At 34.4% G+C, this 21,669-nt stretch overlaps 1 protein-coding gene across 2 annotated transcripts in view; it reads right to left on the reverse strand.

Annotated features, from left to right (window-relative positions):
• Positions 1-1,093: 1,093 nt before the first annotated feature.
• Positions 1,094-21,669, reverse strand: part of TFEC (transcription factor EC) — a 30,325-nt gene continuing 9,749 nt past the window's right edge. The window contains exons 3-7 of one of the 2 annotated variants that reach the window (XM_088523701.1): positions 11,395-11,509; positions 10,482-10,535; positions 8,021-8,096; positions 2,503-2,650; positions 1,094-1,504 (exon numbers count right to left, since the gene is read on the reverse strand). In XM_088523701.1, coding sequence (XP_088379827.1) covers positions 1,124-1,504; positions 2,503-2,650; positions 8,021-8,096; positions 10,482-10,535; positions 11,395-11,509 — 774 coding nt within the window. In that variant the 3' untranslated portion in view covers positions 1,094-1,123. Of the gene's footprint in view, positions 1,505-2,502; positions 2,651-8,020; positions 8,097-10,481; positions 10,539-11,394; positions 11,510-21,669 lie in introns of both variants that reach the window. The other variant, XM_088523695.1, reaches the window with a different exon arrangement.

Genomic DNA, 21,669 nt, shown 5'->3' on the forward strand with positions numbered 1-21,669 from the left:
ACCCTTTCAACTTTGCTGTAGTGAATCCAAAGCCAAATTTGAAGTTAAATTTCCCCACTTCTATGTGTGTAATGGGAATCTTGTAATTTCCCTCCATTTCCAAATGGATCAAGGGATGGGGCAAGGATTAGGAAGAGTCCCTTTAGAAAAACATTATTCTTCTGCCAAAGAAAACTGAATTCATGAAAGATCATAGTATCTTGTCTGAATTCTGATCATTTCTATACAATACAGACATAGCTTGAATATTTGTGGAATAAGCAGCTGACTTCATAGCACTATTAGCAGTAGTGGTTGTTTTAAATTGTGTTAACTGTAACACAGAATATTTTCGTTGAGTCCTGTGCGTTTACAAAATTTTTCTGAATACTTTTGGCTGAAACATCTTATCTTTTCTGTCTGATGAGTTCTTTTGTGTCTCCATCACCGTATCACTTTCCATTCTTCTTTTGTATCATTGAAATATATATTAAAAGTCTGATCTTTTTCTACAAACAAAATTATAAAGTGAGATTCCATGAAACATTTAATGGATTTTTAGTTTTGTTTAAAAAGAAGACTATACAGTGTCAGACATACTCACTTCATTCATATGAAAATGCGCATGTCTGTTTTTCCTGGACTTCAATATTTGTATCACATATGCCTCACAGTTTAAATATTTCCCTGTGGTTTTGCATGTTTTTACAGCTTTTAATATAAACTTCTAATTTTATTTATAAAAGAAGAAATCAACAGATGACAAAAATTCTGGATATAGCAGAAGGAAGTGAACGCAGACTTAAACAAGTTTGGATACTTCTGTCATGGATGTTGTGGTAACCATTTTCAGTTTTCATATTGCTGTAAAAAAATCAGAGAAAGATAGTAAAATGTTCCCTGTGATAAACAATATTTGTGCAAATGTCAGCTGTGAGTAGATGTTGTGAATTCAGGACAAAGTGATATGACTTCATGTCCATCTCATGTTCCTGTGAAGTCAGGGCTCATTTAAACCCTTGCATTGTAGTAACTTATCTTCACGTTGGTTTCCATATTCATCTTGGAAATAAGCACAAACATCACGCTTATATCAAGCTGTCTTTTTGGAAGTGGTTAAAGAATCATGAGGGTACTTTTGCTTTTATAAATCATCTCCATCATCTGTACTAAAGCTGCTCCTCCTGCTGCTCTCTTTTGATGCAGCTGGTGACGCGGAAGACAAGAGAGGATCAGTTCCAAATGGTGATACTGTGTCATCCAGTAAAATTTCCTCTAGCCGTTGTTCTTCTTTTAAAGCTGCACTGAAGGACAAATCTGTAAAGTGTGAAAGTGGATCAGAAAAGGCTGTTGATCCATCACAAACATCAGAATTTTGTCCATGTGCCAAAGACATTTGTTGAGAGTAGTCCACAGAGTTTTCCTCCGGGTAAGACCGCTGCTTGATGACCTGGGCAGCCACATCTACAGCACTGAGAGAAGACATGACAGGAAGACCATGCGCACGAGCCTGTATCTCTAGTTCCTAATGTTTCAAACAAAAACAATTCAATAATTATTTTGGAAGAATTGTGTTTTCACAATTACTGCAATAATAAGCTCACCAGTCAAATGTACAGATTAAAAGCAATGAAAACTGGACCTCTTGCTCAGTTGTGAGACAATGTTTTAAACATACAATAAAAAATACAATAATGTTTAATCTATGATAATTTGCAGTGTGGCACATCATAGGTTGGTTTCTTTCTAATTCCATTCCCATCTTTAGGTGGCTACAAGAATGTAAGAGGTAGGATAGCCTTTCTAAAACCATCACCTATGCTACTGAGCCATGTATATGTGATAGATAGGAAAATGTTGCAACTTTCTAGTTCATAATCCATGGAAGTTCAGACTCATCTAAGAAACAGAAGATACAATACTTGATGATGCTTATGATATACAGGTATATGTATATACCACAATATTTGATGATGATTTATTACGTATAGACATACATATATATGTGTGTATATATACACACACACACATATATATATATATATACTCTAATCTTGCATTCAGGCCATTCAGGGCCATATTCTGATGTTTTGTGTCATGCAAGCAAATGTTGTTCAATATAATACAGCATAAGACAGTCTACCCAAGGCATTGTCGTCTGTGAAATGTCTTCTAAAGTAAAATGAAAAGTAAAAAGAGAATTCAGAGTCCAGTACTGATTCTTGGCAGGAGAAATACACTTTTTCCTTCCTTTGTTGTCTTTCTCAGGATATTATGTGAAAACTATTTCTACAAATATTTCCTTATCTGTCCATGTGTTCCTCTATATAAAGACTAATTAACAAAGGAATTTCCTAGAAATCTAAAAAAATACGCCCCCCCAATATTTATAACATTAAAAAGAGAAAATCTATTCATTTTTAATAAATGTCATTTGGGAAAATATGGTAGAGATTAATAAAATCTGATGAGGGATAAGTAGCGAGAACGCGCTGTAGCTCATGGCAACACTTTTATACAAACCTGAATCCGAAGTAGAAGTCTTCTGTTAGCGTGCTCTAATTTCTTCTGTCTGTGTTCTAATTCTCTGGCTCTCTGTTGTTCTTTTTGTAGCCACTTGATGTACTCCACTGATGCTTTTAAAATAGTTCCTTTGTTCCAGCGCATATCACTGCAGAATGTAGAGATAACCTTTTCACAATTGTACATGTCAGCAGAATTCATAAGAACTTACAAAATCTTTTACATTAATATGAAATAATGATTTACATGACTATTATTCACTCTTAGATATTATTGCTTCTGAATGGAAATTTTAATAGAATAGTTAAGAAGCCCTTATATAGTAAAATTAATCCCAGAATGAAAATAAGTGTCAAAAGAAAGTAATAAAGTGACTTTTTGTGGGAGAGCTAAATGCAATATCATGATTCTACCATTACAGTTTTTATATTTTTAGTGAAAATTGCTTTTATTATTAACTCTAAGATTAAAATCTATGTGCAGTATTTCTGCATTAATGAACTAGGAAATATACATTACTGAGGACTTAAGCCTAAATTTTTAAAGAACATTTCAAATATACTCCTCTTTTTACCTGACTTACTAATGAGGTTGCTTTTATACTTGTTGAGAAAAAAATGGTCTATGCTGAATGCCACTCCTCATTGATGAGAGAGCAGAGAAATCACCACAGTGGCTGGCATATGACAAAAGTTTTTGATCAAGTGTGTTCACAAACCTTGAAACAATGTACAGCAGGTTAAAGACCATAGCTATATGTACAGCCCAGCTCAAAATAAGAATTTCTTAAAAAATGAGATTAAAACTCACAAAACCACATTTTAACTTCTAGTTTACAAGTAGTCCCATTAACCAAAATGAATGTGCACAAGGGCTGTCATGCATGGAAGGCATTGAAATAAGAATGAATTTTATTGAAAATGTTGAATTTCTGATAAAGTTCCATGTTTTGTAATGGGCACCACTGCCTTAAATATAAAGATAGAATCGTAGAATCGTTTATCCAAATTATCCACTTCACTGCGCGCAGGCTTAGATCAAAAGGACAGAGATCAAAAAGTTCTGGTTCTAAAAACAAGCCTGAAAAGGACAAAACTGCCCTATTTAAACTGGTCACAGAAATCTGACAATAACCAGCTCAGGCCATTCCTTGGTGCCTGTTCCAGGTGTGTATGCTTGAGAGGAAAAACTATTCTAGAAATTTTTACATCATTCTTGCCCAGTATAGAACAGAGAATAAATTTGAATGGATGAGGCTCACAGAAACATTTAAGAAACATTTTTTTTTTAAGTGAAAAACCACTGGTAGTTTTTTGTCATTTTATCTGCTTTATTAAACTAGATAACTGCTTTATAAAACTAGAATCATCACTGTTTTGAAGTTATCTGTCTTGATACAGATGAACTAATCTTTGGAGCTGGAAGGAGCTCTTTTCACATTTTACTCTTTTATTATCTATTCATTCCTGACTTTTTTTTTAAAACCTACATTATTATTATGTGTATATCAGGCTTCAGCCCTATAAATACCGATACATCTGAGCAACTCTGCTTACAAAGCAGTTTTGCTGAGAGCAGTTGAGGTCCCGCAGTCCTGGACCCTGGAGTCCAAGGAGGATTGTGATTTTGTATGTGTGTTAGTATAGCTACCAGCACAGTGTCAGCTTTCAACTTAACAGAGCATTTACATGTGACTAGTACAATCATGTGATATTTCAAGCAAATTACAGATGTATTATCTAGCTTAATTAAAGGAGATCCACTACATGACATGTTTTGTATGGAAAACTAGCAAAGAAGTAAAGAATATATATGCTCTATTAGTGTCAAATTCTTAGTTCCTCCTAACTTTAACAACTAAATCTTTCTACAAAAGTAAAAGGCCTCAAACTTAGTGAAACAGTCATCTATCTAGGCTAAAAGAAACATAGCCATGAGACAGATCTTCAGTTCTTTTCCATTAGGGTAACTCTTTTGAAGGCAAAGGAGCTTCCCCAGTTTACACAAGCTGAAGAATTGCAGAAAGGACAAGAGAATCTAATCAACTAAAATTAAAACTAACAAAAACACAGTCTGTGAGTAGGTGATATAGTCACAGTAGGTTTGCCAGTCAGAGAGCTGTTACCAATAATAGATACACTACTGAAGTTCAAACTACATTTGCAGACCATTTCTTCTCTGCCTTCTCAGAAATTATCTTTAAACTGAGCTTGTTCAAAGAAATACCTTGAAGGACTTTGTACCTGTTTTGATGACCTGTGCAATTACTAAGCAGGTTCTCCTCAAAGGACAGCAAGCTTCCATTTTCTATAGCATCTGCTTGCACAAGCTTTTTCCTTTACATTAAGCTTGGCAGTTCTAGCCATGAGAAGCTGTGTCCAGGGACAACACAACCTCAGACACAGAGAGAGGCTTTAAGCATAAAAAGAGTGAAAATAATCCACTAATTCTTCCCAAACCATCAGTGATTCTCTCAACATCTCGATTTTATAAAATGACTAGAATTCTTACATGAAAGATTTTTTTTTGCTATTTCTGATTATTCCAGTCTGACTACAATAAAGTAGTTCCTGTGTTAGCATTTCCAGAGTCTGTCACACTGTGAAGTTCTGTTAAACACCTGAAATTGGAATCCGAAAAGCTTAACACAAAAGAATCAAGAATGGAAAAGTAGGTTTATTTAAAGGAGCAGATTGGACTTTTTTTTTTCAGCAAAATTTCACTCAGTATTTTGAATCATTTTTAATTTTACTTCAAAATTATTCTATCTAACCATTTGGAATTTATGAAGCATGTGTCATTTGGATATCTAAGTGCTGAAAACTGAACAAAAGAAACAGAGGAGTTCTTTGCACCTTAAGAAAGCCATCAGGTTTATCTCCATTTTCTAAATCTGATGAACTTAGAACGCCCAGTCATTTAAGTAAGGTAATCCACACTTCTCACTATTAAATAAAAAGAGTGAGGAGAATGGAGGTTTTAATCCAATTCAAAGAGAGTCCTTGTAGAACCTCTGCAGGAGTCAAACAAGTGTATAACTAACTAACAAAGCAAAAATGAACTAAAAAAAAAAAGAAAGCACACACACACACAAGAAGACTTCTAAGAAATATAAATCTTTAAAGGTTTCTAAATAGCATCAAAAATGTCCTTTCTGTTGCTGAGTTTGAATGTAATCTTCTTGAAGCCATCTGGTACAGGCGTCCTAACCACAATGACTCAGTTATAGTAGTATTTGCTCTTCAGTGCAAGGGCTGGTTTGCTTCACCGTTATTAGTTCAAACATCAGTAAAGTGTCTCCATTTACAGCTAAGTCCCCACTATAAGAAGAATCTTTTCAAATCAATGTATGAGGTGAAAATGCTATGTCTCATAAAACTCCACAGAGAAAATATTGTAAGAAATGATATATCTTTTTCTTTCAAAGAAAAAGAGGGCAAACTGGGGACACAGTAAGGTGTTATGAAGGAAAAAGCAAGAACTGAAAGAGATGGTAGGTGCACAGAGTTGTGATTTGGCAAAACAGGACCATTCCTGAAAGAAATAATGATTTTGATGTGTTGGGCCAACAAAACAACATGGTCAAATTGACGAATTTACGCTTAGAGAAAAAAAAAGCCATATTTACACTTGTTATTTTGATTAATTTAACCTGGCACCACAATATAACACAGTTATGTTTTAACCTAAATTTTCCAAGAATAACATGCATATTTTGATGCTTCTTTTTAATTAGTGCCAGTTTTAAAGCTTGTAAATAAAGCTATTCTAAACTCAGTTCTGATTTTTGAAAACAGCAATCCTGAGAACTTGGGACACCTTATTTTATCTACTTGTTTTATAAACATAAACCCATATGGCTGTCATGTTGCCAAATTCATTCTTGGATGAAAGAAAACAAGAAAAGGTAATGCCCTCAGCCTCTTTTCATGAACCCCTTTTTACAGGATTTCACCAAAATTAGTGAGTAAAAGTCATCATCACTGGAGCAAAGCTGCATGTGCAGCTCATACATTTTAAGAAGAGTTTAAATCTAGGTATTTACTTTTGGAATAAATTCATAAGCTACATCTGGATCCAAACTGAAATACTCAACTGAAACACCTCTGCAGGCTATCAAAATCATAATTGGAACTTGTACCTCGCCCCCATTTCTAATTGCAGCATAACTTGCTTCCATTATTACTTTATAGCTGCAAACCAACAGTGCCATCCACTGTTTTTCTGAGTAATCTTTCAAGTATTCGCCAAATAGTTTGGAATGCTGAGAGGTACACAAGCAAAATTAAAGCTCATCTATCAATGTGTATTTGTAGGAGATCACAAGCGAGCTAAACTGTGTTTAGGAGCTCAGAATGCTTTTTATTTTTTCTCAGCTGTTATACCAGACTCTTGTTAATAACAGCAGCATCTTGGGTTGATGCTGTGGAACGGGTCTATGAATTCTCTCAAAACAGTTGTTTTCACTGGTGATTTCACTCAAAGTGGTTTGTCATGCCAAGCTTGTGCTTGTCTAAATCTGACACAGCTTTAGATTTTTGTAAAGGTCCTCCATACAATCAAAAGTTTTAGTCATGGCAGGGGTGAGGGGAGCAGGGATAGGCTGAAGTATGAATAGATCTTTTCATTTGAAGGAAAGTCTGCACTGGGTCTACATTGCATGTCTGCACTGACACGCAAGTGATAAAGACTAAATCTATATAACCAGTTGTATACAAACGACAACCATATCAAGTCTTAAACTATCCCTGACTGATGTGAGAAATCTAAGGCTAAGGTCCAGAATTAAACATCACACTGAATTGCTATTGCTAATCCTGCAATAATTTTTCCTGCTGAGGGAGTTGATGACAAATACAAGCTTTCAGGGAATACAAGTATAGTTTAAGCAGTGTGTATTTTGTGTTACTCTAAGTATATGCATTAGTATAAAATGCTGTTATTATAGTAATTATTATTTTTATCAGAAAAGTACCTTGCATTTCAGGACTGTTGTTTTTTTTTGAGGGGAGACTTCTGAAAAATGTTCATGAGTCAATGGATTATTAAACTCTTTTTTTTTTTTCCTGCTTAAACCAGGAGTTGCAACAGACATTTTGTTTTATCCCACTAGAGGGCCCATGACTAGGGATGGAAGCATCACTCCTTCCTTCTCCAGAGAGGAAAACCAATTGCTCCCAGCAATAGGGGCCTGGACTTTCTGGTGTTGGGGGGATTTCTCCCCTGCCTGCCCCACCTTGGTGTGGAGGTCTCTCTTTAACAATTTGGAATTAATAGATTCACTTTCCTTTTATTACCCTTTCACATAACATTTCCTAACCACCACCAAAAATCAGTCAAAGATTTTTTACTTGGACAGCTTGATTTGAGCCAGCTACTTGGTATCATAGATTCTGTATCTCATTAGCCAACTATACAACTACGCAACCTTTTAATTATCATTCTTATTATTTAGTATTATTGTTGTTGTTGTTGTTTAAAAGATAAACATCATTACAGAAAACACTGCTGAACTCACGGATCGTTAGATTTGGGGATGAGTGTGCCAAGCTCCTTGATTCGGTAATTAATATTATACCTTCTTCTTCTCTCAACTGTCAAAAAGAAATTAGTCAGTCAATGAAATATTCTTCCTCAAATAGAAATTTCAACATGCTATTTTACGTCTCATATATACTCTTAAGACAAACTCCACGATCAGTATCCTCTTACCCAACTTGGTAGGTTTCCCATCCCTTTACTGCTGGATCCCTAGTGAATAATTTAGTCTTTTATTTTCCCTTGGATGTGGGATAACACATCTTTTCTCATGTAGCTTTGTGCCCTTTCACCACTCTGTTCCCATACAATGATCTTCCATCTCAGTTGAGTTTTGGTGACAACTTCAACAAGAGCAAAAGGCAACTCATCCAGCAGTACACATTATGTCCAAACTCCTGCTACAGCTTTGGTTAGCAGGTTAGTTATCTCAGCTACTGTTAATGCCTTCAGCTTTTTCTTTTGCCTTTTTCTGCTACAACGTCAGCAGTGAAAACCACAAAGAACACAACTGCATCAGAGAACAGATTGTGTTCCAAAAAAATGCTTCATCCTCAGCACTTTTATTTACTTCAGTGATGGACTGCCTGAGCAAATCTACAATAACTTTCAAAGGTCATAGAAAAAAATGCAAAGGAAAAAAAAATATAATTTAAATAACCCAAACTTTGTTTGCTGTATTTAAATTGATCCTTCTAAGAGGAGCTATATATGGTAGATCTGTTAATTTGTAGCTTAGTTACAAAGGAAAAAATATATATCTTAAATTTTTCTCCTTCTCTGAGCTCTCAGACGATCTTGTAAGCATAGTACTGGCTGTCCAGTCTGGGCGGTTGCCTCTCCTTTTCATAAGGGCTTGTTGCCTTTCTGCCTCTCATTTCACTAATTTAGGGAGAATTCACTTCTGCTTCCTCACCAGATTTTTTCCAGGTACTTTTATATGCAGAATATCACTTTTTATAACAGACAAGCCCAAAGAGCATCTCCCATCTGTCTTTGGGGAATCAGCTTTGGCCCATGAGTTCTCCCTTGCTTCTCAAAAGGGCTCACCACAATAAATCAACTATACTAAAGCAGAGCAAAGTTAACAGACCATCTCAGAACACGAATAGACCAGATACATCTCCTTTATCTATTTATGTAAATATACATTTCAAGTTTGATGGTCTAATTTTGAATGGAAGTCAAAAAGTCAGACTTTACAACTCAAGGGACCCATATTAAAAAAGTATGCAGAGACGGGATGCCCAGTAGCTCTTCCTAGGTTAACTTCAATCTTCTCATAATCATACTTACTAACAGACTATTCTGAGTTTCATCCCTATCTCTTAGATTACTTTTGGTTCTTTATCTCCTCCTATAAATAGAGATTTTTTTTCTTACAGCTTAAATGAGGTTCTGAGGTTGGTGTGGCAGCTAGTGAATTGACTCTGCAGTTATTAGTTGTTTCCAACTCAGGGAATGTGCTAGGTGTTATCTATCACACTGGTAAAGTGTTCTGACTGATGTATTAGCTTCTTTCTCTGGAAAGAGGAATTTCACTCAATAGATTAAATTATCTTTCTTTTTCCAGTTGTGACCCACATATTCAGTAGAAAGGATTATAGTCCATATGAATGTATTATTAAGCTATCCCTCATATTCCATGTGCACCAATGTGTTTGAATGCTTAGGAGAACACAACATACAGAAGCACATAGCAACCAAAAAAGTAAGGCTGGTAAAATAACTGCGAGTCAAAAAGAGTTAAGTCGTGTTTTCTAATAATTTTTGTTTAATTAATATTTACATATTAGATAGCTTGCTCCTGTCTTTTCCTGTCCTGCAATTCCAGACAACTTGGACACCTGCTGTCTTTTCTGATCCAGAAAATCTCTTTAGTTCATCCCAATCAAGACGGGCAGCAGCTGCAGTGGCACTTCAGAGACCATGGGCTAAAAAGAAGCTCCAAAATCTATGTAGTCTGTTTACAATCTACAAAAGTTTGTTGACAGCAACAAAGATGCCTTTTTTTCCCCTGTTGCCCATAGAGAGAGTCAGCCTGACTGGAGCCTTTAACTTGGTACTTCAGATAATAGTCTAAAGGAAGTTGTGAGGAGTCTGGGTCTTCCCTGTTCTGTTTCTCAATCTTCATCTTTTCTTCTCTGTTTTGCACTGTAATTTTCAAAGACTATATCAAGTTAAAAAAAAAAAAGAAACAGTAAAACATACAGGATACGTGTAAAACTGTAGAATAAAAACTTAGCAGCAGGGATAATATTTTGAGAAGAAAAAAAAACAATTCTGCTCAAGAAAAAAAAAATCTGTTTCCCTGTGCCTGCAGATGGAATTCAAATTCATTATCCAATCAATTTGAATTGAGAGTAGAGGCATAGTATGTAATGTATATTATTTCAGTTTTCTCTATACAATCTCCATATCATATATGAATATATACTCACTGAGATTGTGGTTATCCTTTTTTTGTCTCTCCTTTGCCATTGCTCGTGTATCTGCTTCTGACAGAAAGCAATATTTATTAAAATAGTCCTTAAGTTGCTGTTTCAGTCCCCCTTTCACCTTTTCAAAGTGGCCTCTTTCAGCTAAGAGCAGGCTTTTAGTCTTTTTATTATTATACAAGATCATAAGCAAATCTATGTCAAGTACTAATTTTCTAAGCAAGTCTAGTAGGTTTTTTAAGTTTTTATTATTGTACTTTTTATTATTTAAACATGTATGAATACCATAGATTACTATTTTTTCTCCAGTTTGCTGTACTTCACATCAGGATAAAACTTACAATACACCAGTGTGAATCCAGATTTGTATATCCCATAATGCAAGAGGTAATCAGATTTCTAAATATTCTTATTGAACAAACTCACTGTTTCCTTCGAGTGACACTAATAAATTGTACATGGTTGTTAGCATTCTTTGGATTAACTGAATATAACTTTTAAAGTTGTTAATCCACTAATATAGATTTACCTTGAATAGCCTTATTGTAAGCTTTTAAAAGAGTCATTTGTTCTATCCTAGAACAAATATAATGGAAGATAATTTATTTATATCACTGATAAGGAGCCAACATGTGGAAGACTCCACTACATTTCCTAAAATAATTAGTCCTTTTAGAAGCGTGATATTCATTAAAATCACATAGCAACAGAGCAAATGTTTCTGAATTGTTAAATAGAGAATAGAAAGAAAACATTTCTCCTTGAACTTTGTACCTCACATTCATTGCAACAGTACAAGCTATTGCAAAATTATCAAGCAAGGATTATGGAGAAGATCTATTTCATGGCTCAGTTTACGTGATAAATACCATCGCTTTTGAAATTATAAAATATTAAAGAATCGAGGTTATTTTACCTGTGAGTTCCCTTTTTACAGGTAGAGTAGCTGGACAAGAAGCATTTGTGAGATCCATATTAGCTGGTGCTATTCCATGGTCACTGCTATATATATCCAAAATGCTGCTAGATAGCTTAAGGGGGAGGGAAAGGAAAGAACAACAAAAAGAATCAGAATAAGTTAAAGGCTTAAAAGATTAAAACATCATAAATGCGAAGAGCAAACTTCTTTGAATGTGAGTCTGGTGTCTTTCAGTATGTGTTTAAAGGGAAAAATTGCCCTTATCTAGAATTAAGTAAAATAAAAAGTGAAGGGTCAAAGTCTGCTGTTATTCCGAAAGCAGGTTTTTAGCTGATGTTCGTACGGGTTTTGTCTGCAGAGCAATAGGAAGATGTGGCCTTTAGTGTCTATTTTGAATTCGTTTCATAGCATATATTCTAATAACAGATTTACCACAACTATGTTTCAAACAGGAATCAAATTTAAAGGAAAAAAAACCTTGCTCATCCTAAGTTACTGCTCATTGATTTTTTAACCACATCACCAAAATCTGAATAGGTTTCATAGTTCGTACTGTTTAGGTTTTACCAATAAAAAAATTCAACAACCCAGTTAGATGGGATAGTTAAAATTGAGGTGAACAGAACACCACAGAATAAGCTTTAATTAAAAGCCTGTGCTCTAGTCAGTATATATTAATCATACATAATCATGTATACTATTATCTTTATTCTCTTTACAAACTGTACCATTATTTAAATGAACGCACACGAATGTCCTAAAGAAGAAGCAGCAATAAAGAATATTTCTAAGGATTCCAGACAATAGCACAAGCCTCTTACTTGAACAATTTTACACCTCAAATATTGTTTAAAACATGTAAAAGTTTAGTAATGAACACTTCAGGCTCTGCTTAGTTTCTATGATCATATAACCAACCTTTCAACACTGATTGTATCCTTTGTATTGCTGTATATTCATGTGAAAACAACAATCCAAGTTCAAATTCACATATAATTTTGCATATGAATACAGAGCAACATATTTTTTCACTTTTTGATGCATACAGTCATTGCATAAAGCTTTTTTTTTTCACTCTAGGGCAACAGAGGCAGATACTGAGTTTGGATCAGCCTGGTCTGGTAAAAGTAGAGTAGGGGAAAACCTCTTAAAAATATATAACAAAAGTAATATCTCCCAGCAGAGGAATGAGAAGAAAAAAACAAAAAGTTTGTTCTAACTTTGACCAGCTAAATAGAAGAACTGATAAATTTAATATAATACACATTACTGAAGTGCAAGGGATCATTAGCATAAAACTCATCTAGTTATCACTTATTTAAAAAAGCAGGGGATAGATTACAATATATAATTATTCTTTTTAACAACAATCCTGAACCTTAACAAATTTGTTATGGATATATGTACTCTCTGGTAATATCAGTTTATGATATATGTATAAAATGATCTCATCAATGTTTGAATTTGTATTTTCTGACAAGACTGAGAAAAAAATGTAGGTGAAAGTGCTGACTTACTTAAAGTATAAAAGAATCTATTAAAATTAGGAGTCGCTTAAGAATGCGTTATTAAATGACAAGATCAAGTTCTTTCTACTGAAGAAAGATGATTTGAGATACTGTATTACTGCTTCAGGGGTGAATTAAAGGTGTACATCAGAAAAAGACAAAGAAAAAAAAAGAAAATACCTCAAACTCATCTGTACAATAAAAGAATAATTTGTTTGGTGTGAAACTGTTTGAAGGAAGTTTTTACTATTTTTTAACATTAAGTCTGCAATTGTAAATACATTTTGTTTTCCAAGAGAAAAATAAATCTTTAATTATAAATTATTTGAGAATCTAGTTTGCATTAAATTCTTTCAATAACTCAAAATGGAATGAAACTGTCAAGACTCTTTTGAATACACATGAATAATGTGCCCAGTTTTTAAGTAATTTATAGAGACACCTATTACTTAAGACAACTGAGAATTCTTAAATACTATTAGAAATCACCACGCCAAGTCAGTTTTGAAAATCTGCTTAAATATTTGATGTCTCAGTGGAAATACTGTTTTAAAGAATGTTCAGAATTCAGTTGAGTATTACTCAAGAACAGGCTATGTTTAATATGTAGAATTTGAAAGCTAAGCACATTCCCACATTAAGCACCTTTGTTTCATTCTTGAGTAATGAACTGACAAGTATTGCAGTATTCACTACAGCTTTAACTTTGCATTTTCTTTGTTCCATTGATAGCATAACTATATTGTAAAAGTTAACTCATGTTAGCTCAAGACATACATTCAAGGAACTCCTACTATAATGCAAGTGAATTTGGCTTACTGAAATGATATGAAAATATAATTTTCATATTCAGCACTGATTTAAAGACTTAAGAGTCAATGTGACTTACGCCTATATAGCTGTGTGAAGCATACAAAAAATGATATAAAATATGCATATCCATTTCTGATTTGATAGATTATTTATGAGATTATTATATTATTTTCTGTCACTACTATTTCCTAGTGTACCATGAAAACAGCGGACTAGTCAAATTATGGCTTGATCCAAAATTCAGAGAAATCAGTATTGAAGTCATATTAACTTTCAAATATCTCTAAGTGAATATCTGTCCATAGTTTATGTCAGGATGAGTTAATTCTTCCACCAAGCAATGAAAGACATGAAATGTTTTCCCAAAGCTCTCAAGCATCTTTGTTTCAAACAGATGGTCTCCAGCAATTTTTCCCTCATCATTCAGCATTTTTCTTAGTCATAGGAAAGCAGGGTCATAATTCCATGTGGATGATGAAAATGAAACCCAAGTCCATGTCATCCATCCTCTGAAGGTAACAATCTTATAAGCCCGCTAATTAAAATTCACAAATGTTAATTACCAAGCATGTCAAAAACAGACTTCTACCACCCCACTTGAGAGAAACCATGGTCTTATGTTAATTGTCCTAAATTATTCTTGAATATCAGAGGACAAACCTATTCACAAAAATCCAAAACACTTTGCTCTTATTCATCTATCTGAGAGCACTAATTTGGGGGTTACAGAACTGTGTGCCTTCTTCCTCTGAAGTTTTGGTTTTGGTACAGGTCAGAAAATCATATTTAATAACCCCTCTTGGGGAATGGAGAATTTAAGTTTTGCATTTCCTCAACTCTTTCATTGTCTCAATCAGTGTACTGAACAAAAGAATAACAGAATAAACGGCTACCACATTCGGCTGTAGAAGACACATGAAAAGAGGTTCTGTTCTTTTCACCCACTTCGTGTCCTGGCCCAGGTTTCCTATCTCAGCATTAATGAATTCTACTTTGTACGAAGGGAGTTGTTCCAATCTCACTATAAAGTGCTTCTTTCTTCCTAAGCAATTAATAGAAAGCCCAAACATAAGGCATTGCTATAATGGCAGCTTTTTTTTGTGGTCAGAGCCATTAGTGATCTCATTTTGAGACTCTGTCTTCATTATCTGTTAGATGGCACAGTATTTACATGTTTGCAGGAGGACAAAGTGGTTATAGAGACAGTAAACTAGGCTACCTAGTTACAATCACTTAGTTCCTATAGAAATGGTTAGACACGTGAAAACGTGCTCTGAATTTGTGTGGCTGGAATAAGCTACATTATCATGATTCAGAATCTGAAGAAGTAATAGGTAATGATAGGTGGCTGACCTGTGCCGGATACTTGCAATGAGCTGAATCTCCCCTATTTCTTCTTACTGACTCTAAAGGAAGCCTCAGGTGACTTCACTGTGCACCTCACTGGGTTTTTATAAAGAAAATATCTAAATAAAGCCTTATTTTAAAAATTACATGAGAATGACAAAGAAAATGCGACTAAATGTTTCTTGAAAAGTCTAAAAAATGTCAAAACTTGAATTTCAATTCCAAGAATTGAAAAGTTCTTGAAAGGCAAGAACATGCCTTTCTGATTGTAAGGGAGTTAAATATGCAGAATCAAAAAATTAACAAAGTATTTTGTTGAATCTCTCTGGCTGAACTTGTCCTGAGTTGATATCAAGCTTGGCAAATTTCAAAGCATTTGCTTGTTGATGTTGCACAGCACCAAGAAAGAGGTTCAAATAAATATTGGTCAGGTTTGCTGAGGTAAAGAAATGAGGTAAGAAACCTTTTTTGACTGTCAAAGCAGAGAGCTATGTTAGAAATGTAGGCATCTGGGAAATAATTTTTAAATTACATAACTAAAAAAAACCTACCCCAATATGTTATTAAAAAATGTATGTCAAAATGCATCTGGTCATTTTGATATACACTAAGACTCCACATATCACAACGCATTTTTTTTTCTTACACAGCCATGTATACAGAAGGGAAAGTTTTTGTAGTATTGTGTCTACAAAGAGCTTTCTATTCTACATTACAGGATAAATATGTACATTGACATGATCTTACAAGGAACCCAATGCAATCTTACCAAAAATAAAAATCATTTGCAATGGCATAATTATATGTTATGTGTACGATAATGATCTATTCAGTTATATAGCACTGTCAAACTTGACGAAACCCAAAGCACTTTAAAAATGTAACTAAGTATGTGGCTTCAGAAGCATGTGCTTGTTTTCCATTTAGATATGTATGCCTGGTGCCTGATGTGGAAACATAGATATGTGAGTATGAAAATGTAGAAATCTCAGGAAATAATCTATTTATTCTCCAGCCACCGTAAGGTGACTTGGTACACATTCATGTTGTTTCTGAAAAGTCCTTTTAAGTCACATATTATCGACCTTTCGATTCACTATAGATATACATATATTTATATATGCATTTCTGAGAATTTAGATGCTTGTAATGGGTGAGCACACACATATTAAAAATAGCAGTCTATAATTAGTCGTTTTTCCTGCTTCTAATATGCAGCCAGCTTTGGACAAAAGATTAACAACCTTTAACATAGAAAATAGTCAAGTGGGAACAACCAGTGACAATGTGGTGCACGAAGAGAATAATGCTATATCTAATTAAAACTTCAAGAAGAATTAAGAAAAGCAGACTGTAATTAACCAAGTTAGCATTTGGCAAGGACATGCGGGTTGACACTCTTCCTTTTGTATAATGTCACAGGCTCTTTAATGCCTGTGTCAGAACACTAGGACTTGAGAATTTCCATTCAAGGGGCTCAATCCTGGAAGATGCTCAGCTCTGAAGCTTAGATCAGTTTAAGGCATAGTTCAGCTCAAGTATCTGATTGAGCACCTAGCTTAAACTAAGCAGCACTGTGCAGGATGTAGCATGCCCTGAAACACAGCCTGGCATATTTGAGGGCTATTGCTGGCATTGTGCAACACAAGTCGAACAGAACAAAGGTCCTGAAGGGCTTGTTATATTTAATAATTGGGTCTAAACTGCTGTGTAGTCAAGCCTCTATGGTCAAATACTAAGGGTTCATTTCTCTCACAGATAGCTGGAAGTGGATAACAAGGATCACAAAAAATTAGCAGTGATATAAGTCATGTTCTTTCTAGGCCATGAAAACTGCCTCCTAAATTAGGTAAAGAATGTGATATTCCAGATGTCATAGCATGGTAGCTATTAGTAAATATCATTTAATTTCAAACAAGACACACATCAAGTAGTATTTCCATATCCTCCAGGAATGTATAAGAAAAATTACTAATAAGATAATAAAATACAGAAATGAGGATTGTCTGTGCTTATTCATCTGTAGTTCCTAGCCAGATGTATGTAAGACAAAGTCTTTACTTACATGATCACATATTATTTGTCCATGGCTCTATCACAGTCAGTATTGTACAGATATAGAAAATAACTGTTCAACTCTGTTCCAAAGTCAGCTATCTTTTTCTTAATTAAAAAATTAGTCTGACTTTGGTAATGCTCAGTCTAGACACAGAGGCCCAGGACTAGAAATTATTTCCTGCGTATTGAGCTAAATTATCATAGCATCACATAATCCATTTCATAAACCAATCATGCTTCATTTTAAAATCATTGGGGTTTTGTATCTCCAATATATTTATTTGGAGTATGTTCCAGAATTTGAATGATTTAAATACCTGTTAAAAAACCTTCTTTTCATTTCCAATCCTAAACAGATTTTATTTTTGTTTTGTGCACCCTTAGCTTATATGGTTCATTTTCAGCCTCCCTGTATTACTGAGATTGGCCATAGCTCCCATAAGCCTTTGTTTAGCAAAACTGAACAAGCCATGCTCTGTTAGGCAGACGTTTCGTGCTATGGATTATCTGCACAGTCCATTCTCTGCCTTTCTTTGAATTAGCCTGCTTTGAATTAGTCTTCTAGAAAGATTTGTTGTTCTTCTGGAAATCTTCATTATTTACAGCATTCTAAAAGTTTTCTTCCTGGTGAATTCTGCAGCAGTTATTTCTCTGTGTCTCCTGAAATTGTCTCTCATGATGGCTTCTAAGATCATATTTATCCTTTTTTTTTTTTTTTTTTGCATTCCCATCATTTTGATGGCTTATAGTCATCCTCTGATCAACTAATACACCCAGATCTTTTTCTGTCATCTCCAATTAATGAGCTCTCAGCTTACCGCAGACATTCTTGTTATTAGTATTTAAATGAATGACTTTGCACTCAGTACTATTACATTCCATTTATACTATTCTGTCATCATGGTCATATAATTTTTCCTCTATGATATCCTGGTCCTCGTTTACATTGACAATGTTTTCTACTTTTGCTAGCTTGGTAAATTTTATCAGAACACAAGTATTTTTTGTACCAAGGTCAGTAATGAAAATATTAAATAAACCAAGGCTGAAGATTACTTCTTCCCTCCAGCCATGTACTTGTCTTTCAATAAAATCCTTGCCCTCTCTTTTGCCAGCCCTTTAACCTGAAAGAAATACTGCTTCAAAATCTCTATTGCATTTTACTCATCTGTTCTCATAAAAGAAAGCTCAAATCAACAAATTCTGGATATTCAAGACTAGCTAGAAAGAATAATTCAAGTAGCAATCAGATCTCCATACCTCCAAAAGGATATCACTAATCATTGAAGTGGTGCAGAATATATATATATTTATAAAGAACAGACATCTTTCAAATAAACAGTTATACAGAATAGCTAAATTTAGGACAGCAAGGGTCTTTGAACCTAAAGTTCCTAGACTGTCCTGACATGCTCATCAGATAGACATCTTGACATCTTTCTCTTGAGAGGATCAGGAATCTGTTGGTGGAAGCTCACTTCTAGCCCATTTCTCCTAAAGTCTCCTCAACTCTCCACGGGCACAAGATCAGTGCCATGAGAATAGCAGGATGCCCTTGGGAAAGGCATCAGGAAGAGGCTGCCCCTACAAGAATTCTTGTATGTCAGCACCCATTGATTTAAATGGGGTCCTTGCTTATTCATTTTAATTAAAAAGTCAAAGAAATAATTGTATAAAGCTTTGTACTAGTGTCATTTGGATCACAAATGTAGAAATTTAAATTTGGAACCATCTTCACTGGTCATTTCATTTATCAAGTAAAATTCAGTTTGATTAGCATCTATGTTACTCGAATGCAAAAAAAAAAAAAAAAAAATCCTTGTGGTTCCCTTCCTGCTTATTAACCAACACCAGTAAACAAACTCTTTTTGAATCTTTGAAGTACATATATGAACATACATTGAATTCAACCAGTGAGTGAATTGGTCAATAGGTGTATAACAGACAGTGCAGTACATTTTCTAAATAGCAATAGCCGGTATACCAAATGTTTTCAATTTTTGGCAGGGAGAACACAAGAGTACTATCCATGCGCCTTAGTGAATTGTGACTTTTCATCTAAATCAGAAGTATTTCAGACAAGATAAATGATATTGTAGTTCAAAGCAAGTCCTGCAGTCTGAAGACTGGTGTTCAATCCCTGGATTTGTTTTGGAATTGTTATATTGTTTGGAGAAAGGTGAGTAACAGAAATTGTGATATTGTTTTCCTGTAGAGATGTGTATAATGTAAATTACCAAAAAAAGAGCATATGTTTAGAATCCAGAATGAGAGGGTCCCATTCATAGATAAAGATTTTGGATCATGTTGCAATTAAAATACAAAATAATTATGGCATATTCAGAAATAAATAGTTTTTAAAACTAACTAACTAATTATTTTGGTTCTTTTTTATTATCTAAAGAGAACAGAAGAAAAGCAAATACTTTCCTTTGCAGATGTGTTTTGCTTAGAACAAATTGTATCTCCTTTTATATTTATCCTTAACATGGTTCATAATTACACACTCCTCACCCAGGGCCTTAATGTTCAGATATATTATATTACATTTTATATATTATGTATGAAAACTGGTTCATTTTTTATCTTCAAATAATGATCATCAGGTTAGTTCATTATTCACCAGAGAAAAATGAACTCTGTTCAGATTCCCAGTGATAGCACATTCCTGCACCAATATATAGAGAGTCCATTGTCTATAAATGTCTGGTCAAATATACCCAAGGAAAGGAATTTGCTGGAGAATCCACTTTTGTTAGAATGTTCTGTTCTTTCAGTTACGGTCTTTAAATAATGTAATTTTCCCTATTCTTGGCTTTTCTGGTTATAAGGATAATTTAACAGACGTGAACCAAAAGTGAAGTGATATTTTGTTACGGCAAGAAGCCAGGTGGCAACTAGAAATAAATGGCACAGGAGTACTGTTCCAATTGTCTCTAGGGTCTGAAATCTAAAGATGGCAATTTAAATAACACTGTTAACTGTTTTGCAACTATTATTTCAGCAATAACATCAAATAATGCACTAATTCCTGTTCCCAAATGATTTCTTGTATATAATCTGCAAGTATACCAGCTCATTCAAATTCCATTCCTGACCAAGTGTCAGCAGCAGAAACTTCAAAACAAGTGAAAAGTTGAGGCTGAGGGACAAGCATAGCTATTGCAGAATATGAATATTTTGGCTTTTTCTGTTAAACGTGGGTGCTAACAACTCTAATATTAATATTTCTATCATATCATATATTCTCTTATATTTCATATCTCACCTCAATTATCTGAAAATTTTTCAGTAAGGTATTTAAGATTTCTGTGAAATAGTGTGGTCAGAAGGATTATCATGTAGCATGCAATATTTTGTTTTGATTTAAATTCCATTCTGTAGTTGCTGACCGACACATGCCATTGACAAAATTCATCCAGATTAGCTCCAAAAGCAACCATCTCCTGTACATTGGAGTCCCAAATTTTCACTTAATCAACCCCTTTTTGAAGACAAACCTTCTCTGCTATCCAGGATCTCTTACTTTACTTTATGCAGAAAGGAAGACATGAGACATGTAGCAGTGGCTGTGTCATTAGGCTTCAGGATAAAATGAAATGTACTTGGTGATCACAAACAACAGGAATTTACTTGCAGATTCTACAATCTTAGATTTAGTAAGGACTGCCTAGACATTGAATGCATTTATTATCCAACAAAGGCAAACTACAGTATGACAATATACATTAGAAATCTTTTCCTTTATCCATCAGTTCAAGATCTACTCCAAAATGTTAATCCTTATATTTCTAGACACTGTGGGTTTAGACAGTGGGTTGCTATTAGGGTTACTTATAGTGAAGAAGCAATAAAGCTCTAATATCATAGCCTTCATGTGTAGCTTTTGCTTGCCTGTCCCTAAGGGCTGTGATACACCCAACGGAATATAGAAATCCACAGTGTGAACTTCAGTATTTAAGTGACTAGTTTAGATATCTCATATACTTAAGGGAGGAAACAGATACCCGTTTCATACTAAATATGGCATCTAAACTCAAATAAATAAATCACAGGCTAAAATTACCTTTATATATTAAATGGAGACAAAAGGCACTTAGAGTGAAGAGTTCAGATGCAAACGAAGAACCTAGGTACTCTAAGATTAGATGAGATGAATTCAGCTCCATGTTTAAGGTAAATTTTGATAATGACTAAATGTACAGAAAGAATTTAGCTCCATTATTAGTTATTCAGGTATGTTACACAGATTTAGAGGCCTCTAGGTGTGTAAAAGTGCTCCAATATTTCTTGTCCTGGACCAAACATATTGTATGCTGTATGCTATGAAAATCTTTACTACAGCATGAAGGACATTGCAAATACACATTCCCAACCTCTCTGGAGTAACTCAAGCACAGAAGAGGGCTGTACACTGCCCATTTCATTCAGAGATTGCTGCCTCCAACTACTATAATGCATAAAAGGCTGATAAACTTTCATTTGACATCTGTACTATGTTCCAAACAACAGTGGAAGTGATACAAGGCAGAAGATATCTCCACCT

The sequence above is a fragment of the Tinamus guttatus genome, unplaced genomic scaffold, assembly GCF_059628265.1.
Source record: "Tinamus guttatus ecotype Peru unplaced genomic scaffold, ASM5962826v1 Tinamus_guttatus_pri_ptg000018l, whole genome shotgun sequence".
Lineage (NCBI taxonomy): Eukaryota > Metazoa > Chordata > Aves > Tinamiformes > Tinamidae > Tinamus > Tinamus guttatus.